This window comes from Lissotriton helveticus, chromosome 3_1 (assembly GCF_964261635.1).
Source record: "Lissotriton helveticus chromosome 3_1, aLisHel1.1, whole genome shotgun sequence".
In the NCBI taxonomy this organism is placed as follows: domain Eukaryota; kingdom Metazoa; phylum Chordata; class Amphibia; order Caudata; family Salamandridae; genus Lissotriton; species Lissotriton helveticus.
In genome coordinates, this window is record NC_136061.1 from 1,347,884,017 (window position 1) to 1,347,906,091 (window position 22,075).

Sequence of the window (22,075 nt, forward strand, 5' to 3'; positions counted from 1 at the left end):
CTCACCTGCGGTAGGGAAACGGGGAAAAGGTGCATTTCCATGTAATTAATGAATGTATATGTTTAATTTGCCATAGTGAGCTGAAAAGTCCTGAAGTTTTTCTTAAGTTGGCCGGATAGATGAGGGGCTGGAAAAATAAGACCGAATGACCTGACAGAACAGACAGAAATGCTGAGTGCTGCAGAAGAGGCACAAAGTTCAAGGTTATGCAACTCAAAGAACATTGCTTGCCTACAAAAAGATGAGACTGACCATGGTACCAAAGACTTCCTCCGCGGACTTAATTGTGATTCATATGAGAAAATTATGTATTGTAACAAATACTAAATCGAATAAATGAGTCAAGTACTGTGTAATTAGAAAGAATGTAGAACAATGAACATGTGAATTTGTGAATGGAGTAAGGGTGGTGTGATACACCACTTCCAAAACTGACCAATAGAAAGTCAAATCCTGTGAATTGTTTCAACTAATGTGGGTTGGACATGTAGGTTTTAGAGTATAACTGGGGTACCTTTGGGGGTATGTTTTTTTGGGGGGACTAGCTTGGCACAGGTCGAGTGCAGAGGAGAGGGGTGATTTCGTTGCTGTCCGTTGGTTTGCAGAGAGGCCTAGCTGTTCCTATCCTTGGCCTGTCATGATTCTTGGAAACTTTGTTCCCTGATTATATTTCAGGGCCCCCCCACCATCTCCTTGGCCAGGGGGGTGGTATTTCACAGATCCGTTGGATTTGTATTATATCTGACTTGTACATTTCATAATTATTTGAAAATGTATTTTTGTCTCTGAAACTTTGGTCTGTCCATCTATCCACTCCGTCATATGTATATTGTTTCGCATTATTATATTTCTGAAACTTTTGTCTCCATCTATCCACTCCATCATATGTATATTGTTTCGCATTATTATATTGCTGAAACCTTTGTCTCTACATGTATCCACTCCTTCATGTGCATATTATATCATTGATGAGAATGACACTGTTTGCGTTTCATTGATTGTTTTCTTTCCTTTGTGGGATTCTTTGTTTGCATTGTAACCTGTATCCGATGAGCATTGACTATTCACAAAAAACTTGAGATAAACTTTATTAATCTTACAGAGAGTCTGTGATTATTTAGCTAGATAGATATTGTGAGAAGTTGGCCTGGTGTATAATGTTCACTATTCTAGTGAGCACCTTGTACCAGTCCAAACAACCCTTATGGTGATGGTTGTGAAGTCAACCTTATAGACCGGCTATCCTAGTGGTAGCATAGACAAAAGCAGTCTTAGGCTAAACTCATGTGAAGCCAGCTGTTTTACCATATGCAAACCTTTTAATACCAAATGAAAGGACACCACACAGGTTATATATTCAAAATATATATGTATTTATTACTAAATAAATCCCCTTAACTCTTTATGAGCACAGGAGCACAAGTGTATAACAAGAAACTTAATATAGCATACGAAAGTTGCACAAATATGGATAGGCCCTCGTGGCCCCTAAAACCGTATACTAAAATAGTGGTATAAGAACCACGTAACGAACAATGGTAAGGCCTAGGGCCTTGGAAATCGCTGGGGCTACACTGGACTAATAATTGTTAGGGAGCAGGAGGCCCACAGGATGCGGGTGCAGTGTCTAAATGCACACGCGTGCACCAATAGAAGTCAATGGGTGCGTAAAGTTAGAAGTTGCAGATTTGGCAGTCTTCCGACTGGACTAGAACTTAACCACTTAAAACTAGGACACTAGGTGTGAGAAGTTGGCCTGGTATATGTTGTCCACAGTTCTGTGGGCACCTTGTATCAGTCCAAACAATCCCTTATGGTGGTGGTTGTAAGTCAACCTTATAGACAAGCTGTCCTAGGGGTAGCATGGACTAAGCAGCCTTAAAGGCTTAACTCAAGAGGGCATGTGAAGCCAGCTGTTTTACCATATGAAATCCTGTAATATCAAATGAAAGGACACCACACAAGTTATATATTATAAAAATATATGTATTTATTCTCAGAATAATCCCCAATACTCTTTATGAGTAAAGAAGCCCGAGTGTTTAAACAAAAGCACAATATAACATATGAAAGTTGTACATTTATGGATAATGCCGGTGGCCACTCAAACCATATATCAAAAAAGTGGTATAAGAGTCACTAATCGATCAGTGGTAAGGCCTAGGGCCTTGGGGAATCGCTGGGACTACACTGGACTAACAGCAGTAAGGACGGGAGTAGCCTGCGGAATTCGGGTAGAGCACTTAAAGCGCACGCATGCACCAATGCAAGGTCAATGGTGCGTAAAAGTTATCGAGTTACAGTTTTAGGAGTCTTCCGACTGAACTAGAAGGACAAAACTTTAGACTTAGACACTGGAGGTGTAAACCACTACAGGAGTACCGGCGTTCAAGAGTTACCTCACCCACAGGAAGCGGGTGCACAGGTGCAAAAGCGTGTCTGGTTTCGTCACGAAGATCTAGGGTGCCTGGAGATGAAGATGCTGCAGGTGTCCAGAAGAGAAGTGTCCGGTGTGATCCAAGGGTGGATCGAAGATGTAGAGTACCTGAAAGCAGAGGGGACAGAGTCTGGGTCACTAGCCAGTGACCAGGAAGGAACCAGGCAATGTCGGGCGCAATCAGGTTGATGTCGTGAAGCTTGTCTCCGCTGCCACGTGGATTCAGGGGCACTGAGGATGTCCTGGAGTGGATCACGAGCTGTCCCACGAAGGCTCTCGCTGTCGGCGGTGTCGGCTTCCGGATCGGAGTCAACAAACCTTGGCAAAGGCAACCCCCGCAGGATTCGAAGATCGCTTAATACTCGGACCAGCAAGGTCAGAGCGGGTGCTCCTTATCAGGGGAGCGAGGGCCAGTCTGGAGCAACCAGACTAGCAGAGCAAATTCAAAGGTTCGTCTGTACTGGGGCCGCTAGCCAACGGGCAAGCGACCGGACCAACGCGTCGAGCAGGAAAATGCAAAAGGGCCCCACGCAGCACTCGAGGAGTGTGGAGGGGTGAGCTTCGGTGCAAAAGCTGCGCAGGGCTGGAACTTCTCAGACTCCAATGCACAGCTTCGAGGGAGCCTCGGATGCTGCACGGTCAGCGCTTCGTAGTTTTTCCAAGATGGCCGGCCCCACGCTTCAGGTTGCCTCCAAGGGTCTCAGCTCTGCATAGACTGTGGATTGGGCTGTTGGAAGGCAGGAACTTTGGCTCTTGTCGATCTGTCGCTTGAGTTCCAGCAGGAACTGCAACAAAGCAAACATCGAGGTGCTGGATGGTGCCTGTTTGCACAGGGTGGTCACTCCTTGACCACAAGGGAGATTCTTCAGTCTTCCACGTCGAGTGGGATGTCGAAGGGTCCAGAGTTTCGTTTCATAAGTCTCAGTCAGGATAATCTGATGTGCATCTGCACAGCTCCTACCTTTATTCCAATTTAAGGGGCTGGATTACCTGCTAGGTCCCTCCTATGGGTGGGACCCAGGAAGGGGGTGGTTATACCCCTTTTCCTTTGTCCAGTTTCGTGCCAGGACTGGGGCAGGATGGCCCCAGAACCGGTTTGACTGGAATCTGCCCAGGGACACCTTGTGCGCCCCAGGCAGTGTCTAGTTTCTTTCAACCCTCCCTGCTACAATCCACTATCTCCTGTGACAGGAAACCCTGTGATCAAGCGTCCTCTGCCAAGTTTCGGTCTGCAGCAGGAGGCCAGACTCGTGTCTGTGGCAGCAGCATCCATTTTGTGATGCTGGGGCTCTGGTTAGGATTAACCGCATTTTCAGTAAGTAACATGTCTTCTCCTCCTAGAGGGGTGGGATGCTGCCCCCGTCGTCAGAACTGGCAAGGGGGGTAGTATTCCAAGTTGTATGACACCAAACACGACATGTTTTGATAAAGCCAAACCGGAGTTGCAATAACCGTAAGGATTATAATGCACTTAAGAGTATATGGTATGGCAGTATCACTAGAACAGCTGTAAGGAAATGGTTCCGAAAGCTGCAGACAGGCTCAGCTCATGCTAGAGCACCATCTCACATAAAACCAAGCACTCTACCTCCAGGATTGTTAAGGCCTGCCATAGGAGTGACTGATAGGTATATATGTGTCCAGATATAGGTTTAGATATAGGTATACTATATCTAAGCAAGGGGTAATTACACCACCTTGCCCCAGCTGAGGGATCAGCCAGTTGTGTCGATTTAAGTACCAGCCAGGGGTGGCAAAAGATATGCTGCAACCCCTGGTAGGCCTTGGATGCACCTATGCCCTGGGCACCTATAGTGCACTGTACAGGGGCTTATAAGGTGACCCAATCGCAATTGGTGATGTACCTAAAGTACATGGTTATGAATTTAGAGAGAGAACAGCAGGGCTTTGGGTCTGATTAGCAGGCCTACAGCCACATTAAGTCGAAAACCAGTGAAGCAAAAAGCAAAAAAATGGGGTGACCATAGGATAGCAGACCCTACCCTCCTACAGATATGTCATGTTGTTTTATGTTATATTGCATTTGTAGCGCGCACTGTTACTCTAGAGCATGGGTACTCACAAACTTTCTCTCAGGGGCCACATTTACAGTGTGCTTTGTGCCCGAGGGCCGCACCGGTGGGGGAGGGGGCTGGGCTAGAGTAACAAAAAAACTGTGACCATGAGGTTGACCACAGGTCCCTGCAGCGGACGCCTTCGTCCTCTGAGCTACCGGACCGGTGTGTGTATATATATTTGCCTCCCTCCCTCCATCCCTCTATCTCCCGCTATCTCCCACCCTGTCTCACTCTGACTGTCTCACTCCCTCTCTCCTTCCCTCTCCTTTGCTCTCCCTCCCTACCTCTCCTTCCTTCTCCCTCCCTTTGCTCTCCCTCCCACCCTCACTCTCCTTCCCTCTCCCTCACTCCCCTTCCCTCTCCCTCACTCCCCTTCCCCCTCCCTCACTCCCCTTCCCCCTCCCTCACTCCCCTTCCCCCACTTCCCCCTCTCCCTCCCTCACCCCCCTCCCACACCCCTTCCCTCACTCCCCTTCCCTCTCTCTCACTCCCCTTCCCTCACTCCCTCCCTCCCCTCCCTTCCCCCCTTCCCTCACTCTCTCCCTCCCCTTCCCTCACCCCTTCCCTCACCCCTTCCCTCACCCCCTTCCCTCACCCCCTTCCCTCACCCCTTCCCTCACCCCCTTCCCTCACCCCCTTCCCTCACCCCCTTCCCTCACCCCCTTCCCTCACTTCCTTTCCTCCCCCCTCCCCTCCCCCTCCCCCCCTCCCCTCACCCCCTCCCCTCACCCCCTCCTCTCACCCCCTCCCCTCACCCCCTCCCCTCACCCCCCTTCCCTCACCCCCCTTCCCTCACCCCTTCCCTCACCCCCTTCCCTCACCCCCCTCCCCTCACCCCCTTCCCTCACCCCCTTCCCTCACCCCCTTCCCTCACCCCCTTCCCTCACCCCCTTCCCTCACCCCCTTCCCTCACCCCCTTCCCTCACCCCCTTCCCTCACTCCCCTTCCCTCACCCACCTTCCCTCACCCCCCTTCCCTCACCCTCACCCCCTTTCCCTCACCCTCACCCCCTTCCCTCACCCCCTTCCCTCACTCCCCTTCCCTCACTCCCCTTCCCTCACTCCCCTTCCCTCACTCCCCTTCCCTCACTCCCCTTCCCTCACTCCCCTTCCCTCACTCCCCTTCCCTCACTCCCCTTCCCTCACTCCCCTTCCCTCACTCCCCTTCCCTCACTCCCCTTCCCTCACTCCCCTTCACTCACTCCCCTTCACTCACTCCCCTTCACTCACTCCCCTCACTCACTCCCTTCACTCACTCCCTTCACTCACTCCCTTCACTCACTCCCTTCCCTCACTCACTCCCTTCACTCACTCACTCCCTTCCCTCACTCACTCCCTTCCCTCACTTACTCCCTTCCCTCACTCCGTCTCCCTCCCTCTCTCTGTCTCCCTTTCCCTCCCTCTGTTTCTGTCCCTCTAACTCCCTCTGTCATCTCACCCTGAGTACCTATGCTCTAGAGTGTCCTGGCGCGGGGGAGAGCAGGGGTAGAGGCGAGATTTCAGATTAGTGGGTATTGCTGAACAGATGTGTTTTAAGATGCTTTTTAAAAAGTTGAAACTCAGGAATGAGTTGGAGATTGGGAGGAAGCGCATTCCATGCCTCAGCAGCTTTAACAGAGTGTGACTGGCCACCCAGCCGCACTCTGCGGAAGCGCAGGAGGATCATCCGGCGGCGACACGCCGATCGCAAAGGGCGATTTGGCACATAGAAAGCAAAACGCTTCCTAAGGGAAATGGGGCCCAGCCTGTGAAGGGACCGGTGGGTGAGAGTGATAGCTTTAAACTGCAGCCGCTGAGCCACCGGCAGCCAGTGTAGTTCCCGTAAGTATTGGCGCACGCTGGATCTCCTTGAGGCATTAAAGAGGAGCCTAGCTGCGGCGTTCTGTTTAATTTGGAGCCTGCGCAGCAGGTAGCCAGGCAAGCCAAGGAACAGAGCATTTGCATAATCCAGTCTAGACAGGGTCAGGGCACGGGTGATAGTCTCCTTGGCTACTCTTGGGAGAAGGGGAAACATTTTACTGAGTTTTTTGAGGGTGCCACAACAGACCCCCGTCAATTTTTTCAGGTGGTCGCTGAATCGTAGGTCCTCGCTACATAGTTGGATAGTACTATTATTACCATCAACTACTCAACTAATTGGTCCGTCGACCGAGAGGAAAGAGTGTTGATATATATATATATATATATATATATATATATATTTAGTTATGTATTTAGAAGTCTTAAACAGGAATCAGTGAAGGAAACAATTTTCACTTCACTAAAAACTTGACCCCCAGTGCAACAGGGATATGTGAGTTGGGTGAATGTGTATGAGCCATTGGTATGAAATAATCAATGAGTATTGATCCCTGATAAAGTGTAGCGCTGGATCACCTGTCAGGTCACACTCCTAGCTTTCATTCTTAAGGATTTCTCAGAGAGTATAAACCTTCTCTCAAAGCTGTACATGTATAGACTAGCAATACGTGAGCCGAAGGTACTGGCCATCTATGTTCCCTGTATTTGGAGATAGTGTTTCTTCAAATTAGAAGAAATTATCTTTAAGTGCCAACATAGCACACTGAATAATAAAATGAAGAAGGGTGGTGGAATCCCACATCTCAGGTCTTAACATTTCCTCCACATCTCTGAATGTAGCATCTTGTGGGATGTTTGTGTACAGGCTTCCAGATCAAGTGCAATTAGTAGGTTGGTTCCTGTAGTGTTGATCTTCTCAATTAATTTACCGCATCCTTAGTATCCTTAAGAAATGTTGGTTCTGATCCAGCGCCAATCAGTGATCGATAATCAATAACAATACACAGGCCCATACGCATTCACCCAAACACTATCTGCTGAAATGACGTTGGGATGAGTTTCAAGACTAATGAACACTCAAATCAATTGTTCATTTTACAGGCTCATTTATAACACTCTAAATACCAACTGAGCCTGAATATCAACTTCTTTCCTCTGGTTGATAGACCGAAAGTTGAGAAGTTGATGGTAATAGTAATACCTATCAATCTATCTATAATTTCTAAATAACCACATACTCAGTATAAAGTTAATACATTTTATCACCAAATGTAGTAAATATAAGCTCAACATGTACAGAGATCACAAAGCAAACAATGCATTTATCACAGAGAGAGAACATTTATCAATGTAAGCAGTGTCAAACTCAGATCAAATGAACAAATGCATATGAAGGAGTGGGTAGATATAGAGACAAAAGTTTCAGAGACTAATACATTTGCATATGATTATGCAAAGTACGGATCATTTAGCTAATACTTACCTAAGGAATAATGAAAATACCACCCCTTGGCCAAAGTGATAGTAGGGAGTTCCACAAGATAGATCCAGAGAACAAAGATTCAGGAGGCTAGATACAGGACAGGAGATAGGCCTTAGCAAACCGACAAACAGCGACAATCTCCCTCTAAGCTTCTTCTCAACCGTGCCTCTCTCCACCCCCGGGGCACCTCAATTATACCCTAAAACATACATGTCCAACCAACAGTAGTTGAAATATTTACGAAAACTCAGTCTCTCATTGGTTGATTCTATCACACCACCATAGTCACAATCATATTTTCGTACTGCTCTGTCTTTCACAAATCGCACTATATTAGCCACGTCCGATGACTTCACATTTTCTTCGACAAATAATATATTGCAAAGTACTACACATTCATTGTTTATTGCTGTCACTCTCTTCGAAAGAGGTTTGCACATTTCCTCCCGTTCTCATGGCCAAATTTTCGTTACTTGGCAGACAAACAAATGCTTTTCGAAGGTCTCTCAGCCACAGCCTCCGGTCGCTTCTCTCTCCAAACTCGATTTTCAGCCTATTGAATGATTTTCCCTTTTAACCCGTTACACACTTGCAGAAATGTAGGTCCATGCGTTTCTCTACAATGAATGGAACACAGACATTATTAATTTTACGAAATGTACTTTTCACTGTGTACCACCCACCATTGCATTAACCCATATTATGTTCCTAGCAAAAGCATTAAATTGCAAAAGCAGCATTATTTTAGTATATTTGTAAACGGAACGCAAAAGGGGCCTAGTCTGTCATGCAATAGTCTCTGCATTAGTGCACGCATGTGCAAAGCATTTCCCCGCGATTTTGTGTTTGTGCATGTTTTAACTGTTTACTGTTTTATCTTTGTGCTCACCTGCACGCCCCGTTCTGCTGCGGCTTTCTGGTGCCGTTTGTGCAGAGGGCTGTGCACTTTTCCCACACTTCCGGGTCCCGGTCCTGGGCTGGAGTTGGCGCTCTAGCTGGGGGAGGGGGCTGTTTATTTAAGGCACATGCCTACTCGGATGCGCAGCGGGCGCGCTGAAGGCGCGCCTAAGGCAAGTCCGTCTGTGCCCGTCCACGCCAAGGACGCGACCAGCGCCAGCCACTATGCCCGTCCCCCCCAAAAGACTGTAAAAGCTCCTAAATGCTATACTGGGGACGTTTTAATGGGCTTCAGTAAACTAAAGGATGAGTGGGTTTGCCAGTGGAACGTCCTCGATAGTTTGACTAGGAAGTGTAGTAAGTGTAAATTTAGCTTCAACACCTCCTTAGATGCCCCGGTCCCCAAGACTACCCCCTCGGTAATAGCTGGGGAGGGGGTTCAAATTCAGGCGGCACTTATCAACTCTAGCTCTCTTGTTAAGCATGCCCCAGATTTTTATGAGCTCCTTTCCGAGGACCAGTATGATCTCCTGTTTGTGACTGAGACCTGGTTCAATGAATCTTCTGCCTCTATGGTAGAGTTGGCTATCCCCAGAGGGTTTAAAATTACAAGGGCAGATAGGAAGGCTGGCAGGGGTGGAGGCCTAGCAGTGGTGTATAGAGACTCCTGGACTTTGGTCCATGAAGTCTCCCTAGGAATTGAGGGGGGTGAATTACTGGATTTCTATATTTCTCTCACCCCACACTGCACTCTAGGGGGGACACTTGTATATAGGCCCCCATGCTCCTCTGGAGCTTTCTTGAAAGCTCTCGATGAGATCATTGTCCCTAGGGCTGTACGCTTCTCCAGCTTTCTATTACTGGGGGATTTTAACATACATTTTGACTGCCCGTCTGGGGCCGATACGACTGAACTGAAGGACTCCCTGAAAATGGCACAACTTAATCAATGGATTAACTCCCCCACGCACATTGGGGGGCATATCCTAGATTTGGTGTGCTCTAACTTTCCTTTGTCTGGCATTCATCCTCTTCAAATACCCTGGTCTGTTCATTTCCCTATTCAGTTCTCCTGGTCCATTGTCAAACCTGTGCTTTTTAAAAAGTCTTCTCAAAGCAGACCCTCTCAGAGGATTGACGCTTCCGTCTTTGGCAGGGTCTTGTCTAATTCCCGGCCTTCTGCCAATATGACACTGGAGGGAGCCATAATGAATTTCACTAACTGGATTACCCAGGCTGTAGAGTCTGTTACCCCTCCCCGACAGGCGCGTTAGAAATGCGCCGTCCAAACCATGGTATTCCAGCAACCTTAGAGCACTAAAACACTCCTGCTGTTGGAGGTCAAATTAGTGCCCATTGGCGAAAGTTGCACTTAGAAAGGCCCAGAGGGAGTATTATGGAGCTATTATGGAGGCTTAAAGCCTTTTCTTCGCTGAGTGTATTGCCGGCTCCTAGTGCAGAGCGGATGGACCTGCCCGTCTCGGCAGAGTGGTGTGAGAAACTGTCAGACTTTTTTATTGATAAAATCCAGGTTATACAGGATTCATTAGGGTCGGACTGCGCAGGGCAGGCCGATGCCCACACTTCGAGTCCACCAGTTCCCCCTCTGCCCGCTCCCTCACTGATGGCCTTTTTGCAGATTACTCTGACGGACTCTCTTTCTATCCTTTCATAACTCAAATCCGGATCTCCCTCTGATCCGTGTCCTGCTAGGCTGCTTGCTGAGGTTGCTGAGGTAGTTAATCCGGAGGTGAATGCTATTATAAATCTATCACTTCAGACCGGCTTTGTTCCCAAGGTTTAGAAGGAGGCTTAACTTATACCTCTTCTGAAGAAGCCCTCCTTAGATCCAAACATCGCTGCCAGCTATCGCCCTATTTCTCTTCTTCTGGCGGTGGCCAAGATATGTGAGAAAGCAGTTTTGAGGCAGCTATCCACTTTTGTTGAGTCATCCGGTGCTCTCCATCCTGCTCAATCCGGATTTAGAGCCTCTTATAGCACCGAGACCGCTCTTGTGGAAATATGAGAAGAAGACATAAGGGAGTGTTTGGATGGGGGCGGCAGAGCGGCCCTGATTTTATTGGACCCCTCTGCCGCCTTCGATACGGTCCCTCACCAACAACTCCTTTCTAGGCTCTCTCACATTGGCGTGTCTGGGCAGGTCTGGAAGTGGCTTGAATCCTTCCTAGTGGATCGTACTCAGCAGGTCTGGATGCCTCCTTTTTCTTCTACCCCCCGGATAGTGGCTACTGGTGTTCCGCAGGGCTCGACTTTGAGCCCCCTGCTCTTTAACGTTTGTTACCCCCCTGATCTTCCTTGCAGAGGAGCTGGGGGCAAAAGTCATCGCATATGCGGATGACACTCCGCTCCTCTTTACATGGAAGGAAGGTGAAATATCCCCTTCAGCAGCCCAGCGCTGCCTTGCAGCGGTCTTTGGTTGGCTGGCCCGGGCACAGCTGAAGTGTAATGAGGGTAAGTCGGAGGTTCTCCTTCATGGCCCTTTCCCTCTGTTCTTTAAAGAGACTCTATGGACCTCAGAGTACCCCCAGCCTCTGTCATCTGGTAACCCTGCTAAAAATCTGGGTATTTGGTTCGAGGAAGATCTTAGTTTCACTGCTCAGATAAAGCGACTGGCAAGGGTGTGCTTCAGTATCCTGAAATCTCTCAGGAAGTTCTTCCCCTTGTTACCTAGATCGGCCAGGGAAATGGTCACTCGGGCACTTATCCTGTCCCGTATTGACTATGCCAATGGCTTGTATATTGGACTCCTGAGATATCGGTCAAAGAAACTGCAAGTAATTCAGAATGCGGCCGCCAGGGTTTTGCTGCAAATTGCTGGGCGCGCAAGCATGAAGCAGCACTTACGAGACTTGCACTGGCTGCCTGTTGCCCACCGTATCCAGTTCAAGGCCCTTACACTGGCTCATAGAGCCCTGCATGGTCTCGGCCCGGTTTACCTCCAGAGGCGTTTTTCCTTATACACGCCTCGTAGAAGTCTCCGCTCTACCACTCTGCGCCTGACCACCGTTCCCCCCTTTCGCAGGGTTCGCCTAGGGGGTAGCTCCCCCTCTGTTAAGGCTGCAGAGGCCTGGAATTCCCTCCCTCTGGAGCTGTGCAACATCCAGGACACCATGCTATTTTAGAAACAGTTGAAGACCTTCCTTTTAAACCAACCCATCTAAATATGCTGCTCGCTGTTATGGTTCACCTCTGCGCCGGGACACTCTTGAGAATCCGCGCGCGATACAAATGTCTAATAACATAACATAATTTTCACAACACATTATTAGTAAAAGTTACTGGGGAGTTAAACCAAGCAGGTTTTATCTTCTCAAAACCCTGCACCATCAGGTCCTCTTAACAACCGGTCTTTTATCCCAAAATTTGGGGAGTGGCGCAAGAAGAGACCCAATCCCTGAAATAGTATGCTTCCCCAGTGATGGTCACTTCTCTTTGTGGATTTTAGTATGGTAGTAGAAATACAGTGTTCTGGGTTGTTGGTTAATGAGGAAATCTGCTTCCTCCTTAGTAATCAGTCAGTCAATTGCACTTTATTCGATTCGTTAAAATCATAAAAGCAATAAAACATTTATGTACAATATAAAAAAACACTTATTTCATAATATACAGTATAATATAATATACTCCTTAGTAATCAATCCAGACACCTCAGCTTTATACAGTATCCGGATCTTCTATTGAAGTATAGAGGAGTAATCGTGGTTAATGATTTTGTAATACGTACTGTCCCTCAGTGCACTCAAAATTATCGCCTGTAATACTCAGTGGAAGGGATGACAGTCGTTTCACACTTATCTACTGGCAAAGATCCCACTTGAGGGGCCTTTCCGTCATTGCAGCAATGGCCTAATGAGGAAGCATGCCACCCTACGGTGGGTGAGGGCTTGTGCTCCCTTGAGCTAATACTCCCATTGACCTTATTGTTGCTGGATTTTTAATATACTAAAAAGGACCCCCAATGGAACGGAATACGTTGTTGATACTGTTACATTTGGACTGTAATTTGTCAGTCTACCTTAATTAAAAATAAGAGCAGACTGAAGCCTGATATCCATGAAACAGAAAAGTTGAGTTCAGGAGTATGTCCTATGAGTAGACTGTGCTAGCAGCATTCCAACAGAGATGATATGCTTCATGGCAGGAAAAATGTTTTCGTTAAATTAAAAGAAAATGTTCTATAGTACTCGTCCACAAGAATTTAGTGACTGTTACTCTCTGACCAACTTCTTTGCAAATTATCAGTTTTTATAGATATGTGTACTTTATTATTTCTCAGTATTAATGTCAGGAAGAAATTTATATTTTGATTTGTATATCTATAATAAACACATTCATACTATTTATTTTCCATTTTGTAACCCAAAAGTGCCTCTGCCTGTGCCCCACCTTTGAGCTGGCGTTGCAGACTGGAAGTGTAATCGAACAAATGGGAAAGTTCTGCACAGAAATCAAAGTCGTTTATGCAGTGCGAGGAAACAGACGTAAGTGTAAACTTTGGATTATATGGTTTGTAATCTACAGTTTAGTTAAAGATCAGTAGGTTGCAGAGGCTCTTTCAATTCAATGTTTTGAAATTTCTTAACCCGCTGAAGCGTCACTTCCACTATCTCTCCCGTTCACACCAGTGCTGAGCTGCTGTTTTTGATGCTTGAGATGTTCATGCTTGAACCTTCATAACGCTTTTCACAAAAGATATGAAGGCCAAATGTGTGTGTTCTTCCAACCATATGTTGGAGATTCTTACAGTATCTAGCTTTCGCAGGAGGGAACTGTAACCTTTTTTTTTAATGGGATTAGAGTCCTGTGCATAAAAGTGTTTTTTTTTTAATCTAAAAAGGGCATCAACAAATGGTTTGCTGTGCTAAGATCACCCTCTTCCCAGCTTTCAGTAACTGGCAAAGTTTTTTTTAAAAATCCTAATTTTCAATACTTTTTACCACAGTTTTTGCAATTTTGTAAGTGATAGTCAATATTTCCTATTTTTAAGAGTAGCATACTGTTGAATCCACCAGACTCTGCCAAACGCATGATATATATATAGAATTTGTTTGTTGTCTGAAAACATGAATTTTCCATAGCCAGCAACCGAGCTAAAGCTTAATATATTTTTCATAGTGTACCAACCGTGCATCTATTTATAAGGTAATATCTTATAAATGAAAAATGGGTGTTGGAAATGGTCCTTTTTGTAGGGTTATCTCCAAAGTTTTTGATACGTCCTCCTATTTTTTTCCTGACCTGCTGTTGTGGGTTTTAGGACTCTGGGCCCTTTACCAGTGCTAAAGTGCATATGCTCTCTGTGTACATTGTGTTATGGATTGGTGTTTCCATGATTGGCATATTTGATTTACTTGAAGTCATTAGTAAACTGCACTGAATGAGCCAGGGTCTTTAAATCAAATTCTACTAGTGGGCCAACAGCACTGATTGTGCCACCCACATGAGTAGCCCTGAAAAGGTAATCCAGACCGGCCACTGCAGAGTCAGAGCACATTTTGTAACTGCCATGTCGACTTGGAAAGTGCACCCACTTGCTAGGCCCTACACTTTCCTTCCCTTTTCTTACATGCAAGCCACCCCTAAGGTGTAGCCCCTGTGGGAAGGGTGAAGTGCATGTGAAAGGTAGGATTTTCCCGGATGTGTGTTGCATGTCCCGATAGTGAAATACTGCCAATTTACTTTTTCACTATTGAAAAAGGCTATCTGGCCCATGTGAAAGTATGCGAGATAATTTATAACATCTTATAAAAATAACTTCCCATTGAGACCATATAGGAAAATAAAGTTTAGTATGCTTGAACTCAGAATCTAAAGATGCATTTTTTAGTAAAGGTGATTTTTACATTCTGTGTTTGAAAATACCACCGTTTGAAAGTAGGTATTTCTTGTTTAGCCATCCTGTGTGCCTCTGCTAGGATGTGTAGTGACTGTCTGGCTTTGGAGTGACAGCGGTTGGGGAGGTACATTCTCTTAGACGGCCACTGGGGGGTTGATGTGTGTCCTACCTTTCCTGAATGAGTCAGGCTGGGCTGAATAGACCTGGACTGCATTCAGAGTAGTAGTAGGAGTTTTCACTAGCAACTGAATAGGCCTGGTCTGCATATAGAGTGGTGGGAGAAGATTTTCCTTGCACCTGAATAAGCCCTGTCTGCCTGTTACAATACTGTCTCCACCTCCACCTCCTGCCAGGAAGCTGCACCAGAGAAGACCGAACTGGTTCTGGCTGGGCACAGATGCTCTCTGCCTGAGAGGACAAAGGATTTTGGGCTATAAAAAGTTGGTCCCAAACCCCTAAACTTTAGAACTCGCTGGAATCAAGTAACCTGCCAAGTAGAAGAGCTGCCAGGAGGAGTACTGCCCCTTTGCTGTGTTGTTGCTTTTTGGGTTGGCCTGCAGTTGCTGCTTCTGTCTTGGGCAGTGAAAGGACTGGACTGAACTTTCTTTATTTGTGCTGAGTATCTCAAAGGGCCTGAAATCGAGCTGGCCTCCTGTACTGAAGTCTCAGGGACTGCAACAACCTCACCAACCTCTGAGTACTGCTTCTGGAACCGCTGTTTCAGTTGCTACTTAGAAGGGAACGGCAACTGACTCAGTCACCGACTCCGTTGCTGGCTATGTGTCCTGACAGCACCGCAGACCACACCGTCCATATCTCGCACCGCAACTCTAGTCTCACTGACGACGACTGCCGCTGCCACCGAGCCGCTGCTTGCTCAGTGATCTGTGGGCACTGCAGTACGCACAGCCTTGCTTCACTTCGCCATCCTGGTCTCCCCGATGCTGTCACTGCTGCTGACTCGACACCTGTGACTGCATCATGGTTGGAGGCACCGCGGGTAAAGTTTCATGACGCACTGCCTCGTCCTACACTCCCCATCTGGGCCGACCGACACCAGCTCCTGCACACTGGCTGTCACCTGCATCACAACCTGCCAGCACCGCATCGAGCACCGTCTCGCCCTGCACCATAAGCCTTGGTCTCACCGATGCCGTCTGAATGATTGTCACCGAGCCGCTGCCTGCACCGCATCGAGAGGACACCGCGCCCTGCGCCGCTTACATTTTGCAACGCAACCGGGACGGTTGCCACGACCGTCTCACACCTCCATGTAAGCCGCAACAAGAAAGGTACTGTGACAGAGTCTGTTCATGCTTTTGCTGGCCTGTACCGACTCGGTCGGCTTGAACTCTTAGACTGTGTTGTTTTCAGCCTCGCAGTAGCCCCGGATGGAGCTACTGACTCATAGGAACTGTTTTTTTGAGTTATTTCTGCAGTTTAGAAGACATCGTGCAAAGTATCTACTTTTCAAATACTGTATTGTGGATTCTTTATCGTTTCTGGTCTTGCTTTGAGTATATAAAAAATTTGATATTTTCTAAACTAGTGTGGGGTCTTTTTGTAGTGCTTTCTCTGTGTTACTGTTGGTTATGTGCAAATGCTTTACACACTGCTTCTAAGATGTGAGAAGTTGGCCTGGAATATGATGTTCACTATTCTAGTGTGCACCTTGCACCAGTCCAAACAACCCTTATTGTGATGGTTGTAAAGTCAACCTTATAGACCAGCTATCCTAGTGGTAGCATGGACAAAAGCAGTCTCAGGCTAAACTCAAGAGGGCATGTGAAGGCAGCTGTTTTACCATATGCAATCCTTTTAATACCAAATGAAAGGACACCACACAGGTTATATATTCAAAATATATATGTATTTACTTCTAAATCAATCCCCTGAACTCTTTATGAGCACCGAAGCACAAGCGCATAACAAGTAACTTAATATATCATACAAAAGTTGCACAAATATGGATAGGCCCTGGTGGCCCGCTAAACCATATACTAAAATAGTGGTATAAGAACCACGTCACGAACAATGGTAAGGTCTAGGGCCTTGGGAATCGCTGGGGCTACACTGGACTAACAATAGTTAGGGAGCAGGAGGCCCACGGGATGCGGGTGCAGTGTCTAAATGCACACGCATGCACACATAGAAGTCAATGGGTGCGTAAAGTTAGAAAGTTAAAGTTTTAGGAGTCTTCCGACTGTACTAGAAACTAACTACTTATAACTAGGACACTAGGAGTGATAACCTTCACAGGAGCACAGCAGTACTCGCGTTAGCTCACCCACAGGAAGCGGGTGCATAGGTGTCAAAGTGTGTCGGGTTTCGTCGTGGAGTTCTATGGAGCCTTGGAGAAAAGATGCTGCAGGCGACCAGGAGAGAAGAGTCCGGTTGGATCCAAGGGCGGATCAAGGATGAAGAGTACCTGAAAGCAGAGGGGACAGAGTCGGGGTCACTAGCCAGTGACCAGGATGGAACCAGGAAGGAACCAGGCGATGTCGGGCAGCAATCAGGTCATGTTGCGAAGCTGGTCTCTGCTGCCACGTGGACCAGGAGGTGTCGACGATGACCAGGAGCTGGGCACGGACTGTCCCACATAGGCTCTCGCTGTTGGCGGTGTTGGTTCTCGATTCGGAATCAACAGGCCTTGGCAAATGCAACCCACGGAGGAATCGAAGATGGTTTCTTACTCAGACCAGCAAGGACTGGGGGGCTCCTCCTTCGTAGGGAAGCAAGAGCCAGTCTGGAGCAACCAGACCAGCGGTGTAAATTTCAGATTTCGTCGTCACAGAGGCCACTAGCCAACAGACGCATCGAGCAGGAAAATGCAAAAGGGCCTCACGCAGCACTCGGTGAGTGTGGAGAGGTGATCTTTGGTTCAAAGGATGCTCTGGGCTGGGGCTTCTCAATCCCCAATGCACAACTTCGAGGGTGCCTCAGAAGCTGCACGGAAAGCGTCTCGCTGGCTTTCCAAGATGGCCGGTCCCACGTCTCGCGTCGCCTCCACGGGTCTCAGCTTTGCTGTGGCTGTGGATCGGGCTGAAGGAAGTCTGGAAGTCAGGGTCTTGTCAGGCTCTGTGTTCGGGCTCCGGCGGGAGCAACGACAAAGCAAACTGTTGAGCGCTTGATGGTGCCTGCTTGCACAGGGTGGTCACTCCTTGACCAAAAGGGAGATTCTTCAGTCTTCTACGTCGAGTAGGATGTCGAAGGGTCCAGAGTTTCATATCAGAGTTGGTCAGGATAAATCTAAAGTCTTGGGACTCAGCTCCTACCTATATACCAAATCTAGGGGCTGGATTACCTGCTAGGTCCCTCTTATGGGTGGGACCCAGGAAGGGGGTGGTTACACCCCTTTCCCTTTGTCCAGTTTCGCGCCAGAGCTGGGGCTGGAGTGCCCCAGCACCGGTTTGAACTGGACACCTTGTATGCCCCAGGCAGTGTCTCGTTTCATTCAGCCCTCCCTGGCCCAATACACTATAGCCTGTCTGGGGTGGTGCTAGCACCTCCTTGTGACAGGAATGTCCAAGCCTCCTTTGCTGGAAGGACTCCCAGCAGCAGGAGGTCAGACTTGTATCTGTGGCAACAGCATCCATTTTGTGATGCTGAGGCTATGGTTAACTTTAACCAGGATTAATAGAAGTAACATGTCTTCTCCCTCTAGAAGGATGAAATGCTTCCCCCGTCGCCAGAATTGGCGAGGGGGTAGTATTCCAAAGCGTATGACACCTTACACGACATGTTTTGATAAAGCCAAACTAAAGTTAGCATCTGACCTCGAGGTTCATAATGCACTTAAGAGTATATGGTATGGCAATATCCTAGAACAGCTATAAGGACATGGTTCAGAAAGCTGCAGACAGGCTCAGCTCATGCTAGAGCACCATCTCACATAAAACCAAGCACTCTGCCTTCAGGATTGTTAAGGCCTGCCATAGGAGTGACTTATAGGTGCATATGTGTGTAGCTATAAGGTTAGACATAGGAATACTATATCTAAGCAAGGGGTGATTACACGACCTTGCCCCAGCTGAGTGATCAGCCAGTTGTGTCAGTTTGGATGGCCAGCCAGGGGTGGCAAAAGATATGCTGCAGCCCCTGGTAGGCCGTGGGTGCACCTATGCCCTGGGTACCTATAGTACACTGTACAGGGACTCATAAGAGTGACCCAAATCCCAATTGGTGATGTACCTAAAGTACATGGTGTGAATTTTAGAGAGAGAACAGCAGGGCTGTGGGTCTGATTAGCAGGCCCACAGCCACATTAAGTCGAAAACCAGTGAAGCAAAAAGCAAAAAAAATGGGGTAACCATAGGAAAGCAGACCCTACTCTCCTACATAAGATAAGCCTGACTGCTCGTGCCAAGCTACCAAGGGGGTGAGCAGGGGTTATTTTAGGAGTGTAACTCCCTTATCCTGACTAGAAGGAAGGGTCCCTTCTTGGACAAAGGTGCAAACCCTTGCCAACTAGAGACCCCAATTTCTACAATGGGTATAAAGGAAAGCTGTGCCCACTAATCTGAGTTTAGAAATAGTGGGTTGTTGAATGACTCTGCATTTAGGGCTACCCAAAATACCCTGATTTAAAGGGTATCTTGCAGAATGTATTTGTTCTTCACCATTGTCATAAATTTGGAATTCAAAAACAGGATGACATTTTGTATATAATAACAATTGTTCCACTGTTCTGTATTCCCACACTCGTCTCGATTTAAATGGTTTCCCTATTTGTGTGAGTGAGCTAATCTTTTGTGAAAGGAAAGGTCCACTAATGCAACGAGGAGGCATCAAGATTTGTTCCTCGAATTTCATTCTTCTTGGTGATGTGATGGTTGCAGTACTTGGACATATGGTATGCCTACACGTAGGGAAACTTTCTAAACCCATACATTTCTGAAAACTAGACTCGCAGGATAGGGTGGTGTAACTTGCCTGGATCCCATGACTTTTTAGTATCCAGAAAGCCTTTAAAAACAAACTTTTTCTAAAAGCTCACCCTTTCCCTACATTTCTTCAGGGAAATCTCAGGAATCTGCAGGGATCCACAAATCGTCCTGTAATAGTAGCAGCCTTTAATTGTATCTGCCTTAGAATATATATGTAATCATTTTAATTTAGTAAAACATACCAAACCATTACCAATTGCATAAGTGCTGTCTTGCATGCACAGATTTACAATATCGCACAATATTATCAACTTAAAATTCTAACTTTAATAGTATTTGTGTAGCCACATCAATAGAATACAGTAATCATTTTATCATACCTTATAGTTAAACTCATAGTACCACATTTGGCCCTATTTGTATTGATCCATACTTTTATTTGCTGTTACTGACCAGTCACCTTCACCAGTTTCAGTTGTAAAGTAAGCACTCTGTTGAACTCAGATGTTCTTAGGCTGTGACTTCTGGTGTTGGAGAGTAGCGTATAATTCTGCTCTATTGTTGCATGCAGTCATGTGTTTGATCCAGGCTTATTCCTGACAGTCAGGACCCGTGTACCATGTGACAACATCTCTACACTTGACTGTTGCGTAAATTTACTTATGGATTGGGGATGGAGCAATATGCCCCAGCAAGGCTAGCTCAAACTTCTTTTCCAAGCAAAAATCAACTATGGTTGATTGTTTGTCAAACACCAGACCCTAGATAACTCTGGCATGAGCCACACTGGGTGTATGAAATTGGCATGCAGCGCCCTCCACTTAGGACAGTCACAACGTCTTTGTTATTTGTAAGGCCTGTTGTACAGGTTGATACGGGTATTTAAAATGCAGTAACTTGTGTCGGTAATTCACTTATGCTAGTGCTTTTTAAGTGCAACACTAATAACAGCCTTTATTATCGAGCAGTAACCCTGTTTGTTTTACATTTCTCCCTGACTTTTACTGTTACATCTCTCAGGAATTCACTCAGAATACCCAGAGCTACTGGAATTATGCAATGTTGTGACTGTGGTGTTTTCTGCATAGTTATGGATTTGCTGCATTTGCCACATACATTATCTGGTGTATAATCTTCGGATTATAACAAAAATAATTATTTCTATCTCAAACTGCTCAAACGTTACGACAATACTTTTTGCTGCGCAGTGGAAGACCCTTCGCAAAGATTGACTGGTTATCTTTCTGTTGCTTATTGCTTCATTTGCGTGTCAGACTGGTACTAATGAGGTGAAACCTTTGCCCAGATAGTAGTAGCATATAAATAACGACAAAATAATGAGGTAATATTATAACAGAATTTGGAGGTATTATGCCACAAAGTCTTTCTTTTGCCGCACAAATGAGTAAACCTCACTACATAAACTGGTCCTCCCCTGCCACATAATTCCAGTGGCCCTTATTGTACGATACAACCTAGCCTCCTATTCATTTTTATTTGTCTTCATATCACCGAACCTACTGAAATCTCAGGCTGGAATACAATGGAAAACCGGGCTCTAGCCTGATTCATGTATTTTGCCCCATCACAAAAGACCAGGCTATAAGAACTGGATTGCTTTGGTATTTAGGTGTAATCATGGGACTAATAGAATTTCTGGAGCCGACATACCATTCCACCTCAAATACCCAGCCCAGAGAGTATCAGCCCTACCTGGAGAACTCTCTAGGTCTAACCCACAAGTCTGAATGGGAAGCCATCAGCCATGCCTCAGGGAAGGGAGTTTTGGGATTTAGCGAATTTTTCTGATCTCCCTTCTAGCAAGAAGCAATAACTAAAACAACAGACACTGCTGAGATCTGTCCAGGAGGTTGTATGTTACAGAATTCACATTAAGCAAGACCAGAGGGGAGCTTACATTGGGTGTGATTCCCCAAATTTCCACAATTAGATTACTTGCGGTCTCCCAGTAACTAATAATCGAAGGGCAAGTAAAAAAAACGGTTTATAATTAACTTCAGGGAAGCCACATATGCATCGCGGAACTCGTTTTTTTGTGTGAATCTTGCAATACTTTGAGTGGTCCAAAATATTCTCTTGAGGGTGAAAAAATGGTTCCTTTTTAGATGTGCAGGTTTAGCTGTAAAGTACAGTAATTTGTTTTTGATAAAAAGATTTTATTGATTTTAAAATACAAAACGTGTCAAGAATTGAAGAATAGACACACATGCATCACGGTACAGAGAAAAAAGCAGTGACTGCACAGATCAACAGCACTCAAGTGGTACAGTAGAGTGAGAGAGTCTCAACCAGGATACTATACCATTTATAATTTCAAACAACTTGACCCAACCACCTCGCCCAAACCCGTTCATGCTTGCGAGGAGAGTCTCTGGCTTCATAAACCACCCACTCATGTTGTGTGCACCAGTCAACTCCTTGTCATCCTGACAGAGTAGGAGGGGTAGGGGACATCCATCTAGCAGCAATGTCACGTTTGGCATCCAGGAGAACCATGCCCAAAAAAATCGCTCAGCTCTTGTGCTTCCAGAGCTTTCAAACACAACAAGCGGTACCACCAGGGGGGGACGTAACCTCCCAGCCAAGAACATCCGTTAGGCCTCAGAGCACTGTGATC

The 22,075-nt window shown here is 46.5% G+C and overlaps 1 protein-coding gene across 3 annotated transcripts in view; it reads left to right on the forward strand.

Annotated features, from left to right (window-relative positions):
- LOC144824974 (ATP-dependent RNA helicase DDX25-like) overlaps nt 1–22,075 on the forward strand; it is a 2,510,053-nt gene that overhangs the window by 887,116 nt on the left and 1,600,862 nt on the right. For all 3 annotated transcript variants that reach the window (XR_013609216.1, XM_078683906.1, XM_078683905.1), the window contains exon 7: nt 13,082–13,196. Coding sequence is in view for 2 of the 3 variants with exons in the window: in XM_078683906.1 (XP_078540032.1) it covers nt 13,082–13,196 (115 nt within the window). In the remaining variant the exon portion in view is untranslated. The remainder of the gene's footprint in view (nt 1–13,081; nt 13,197–22,075) is intronic.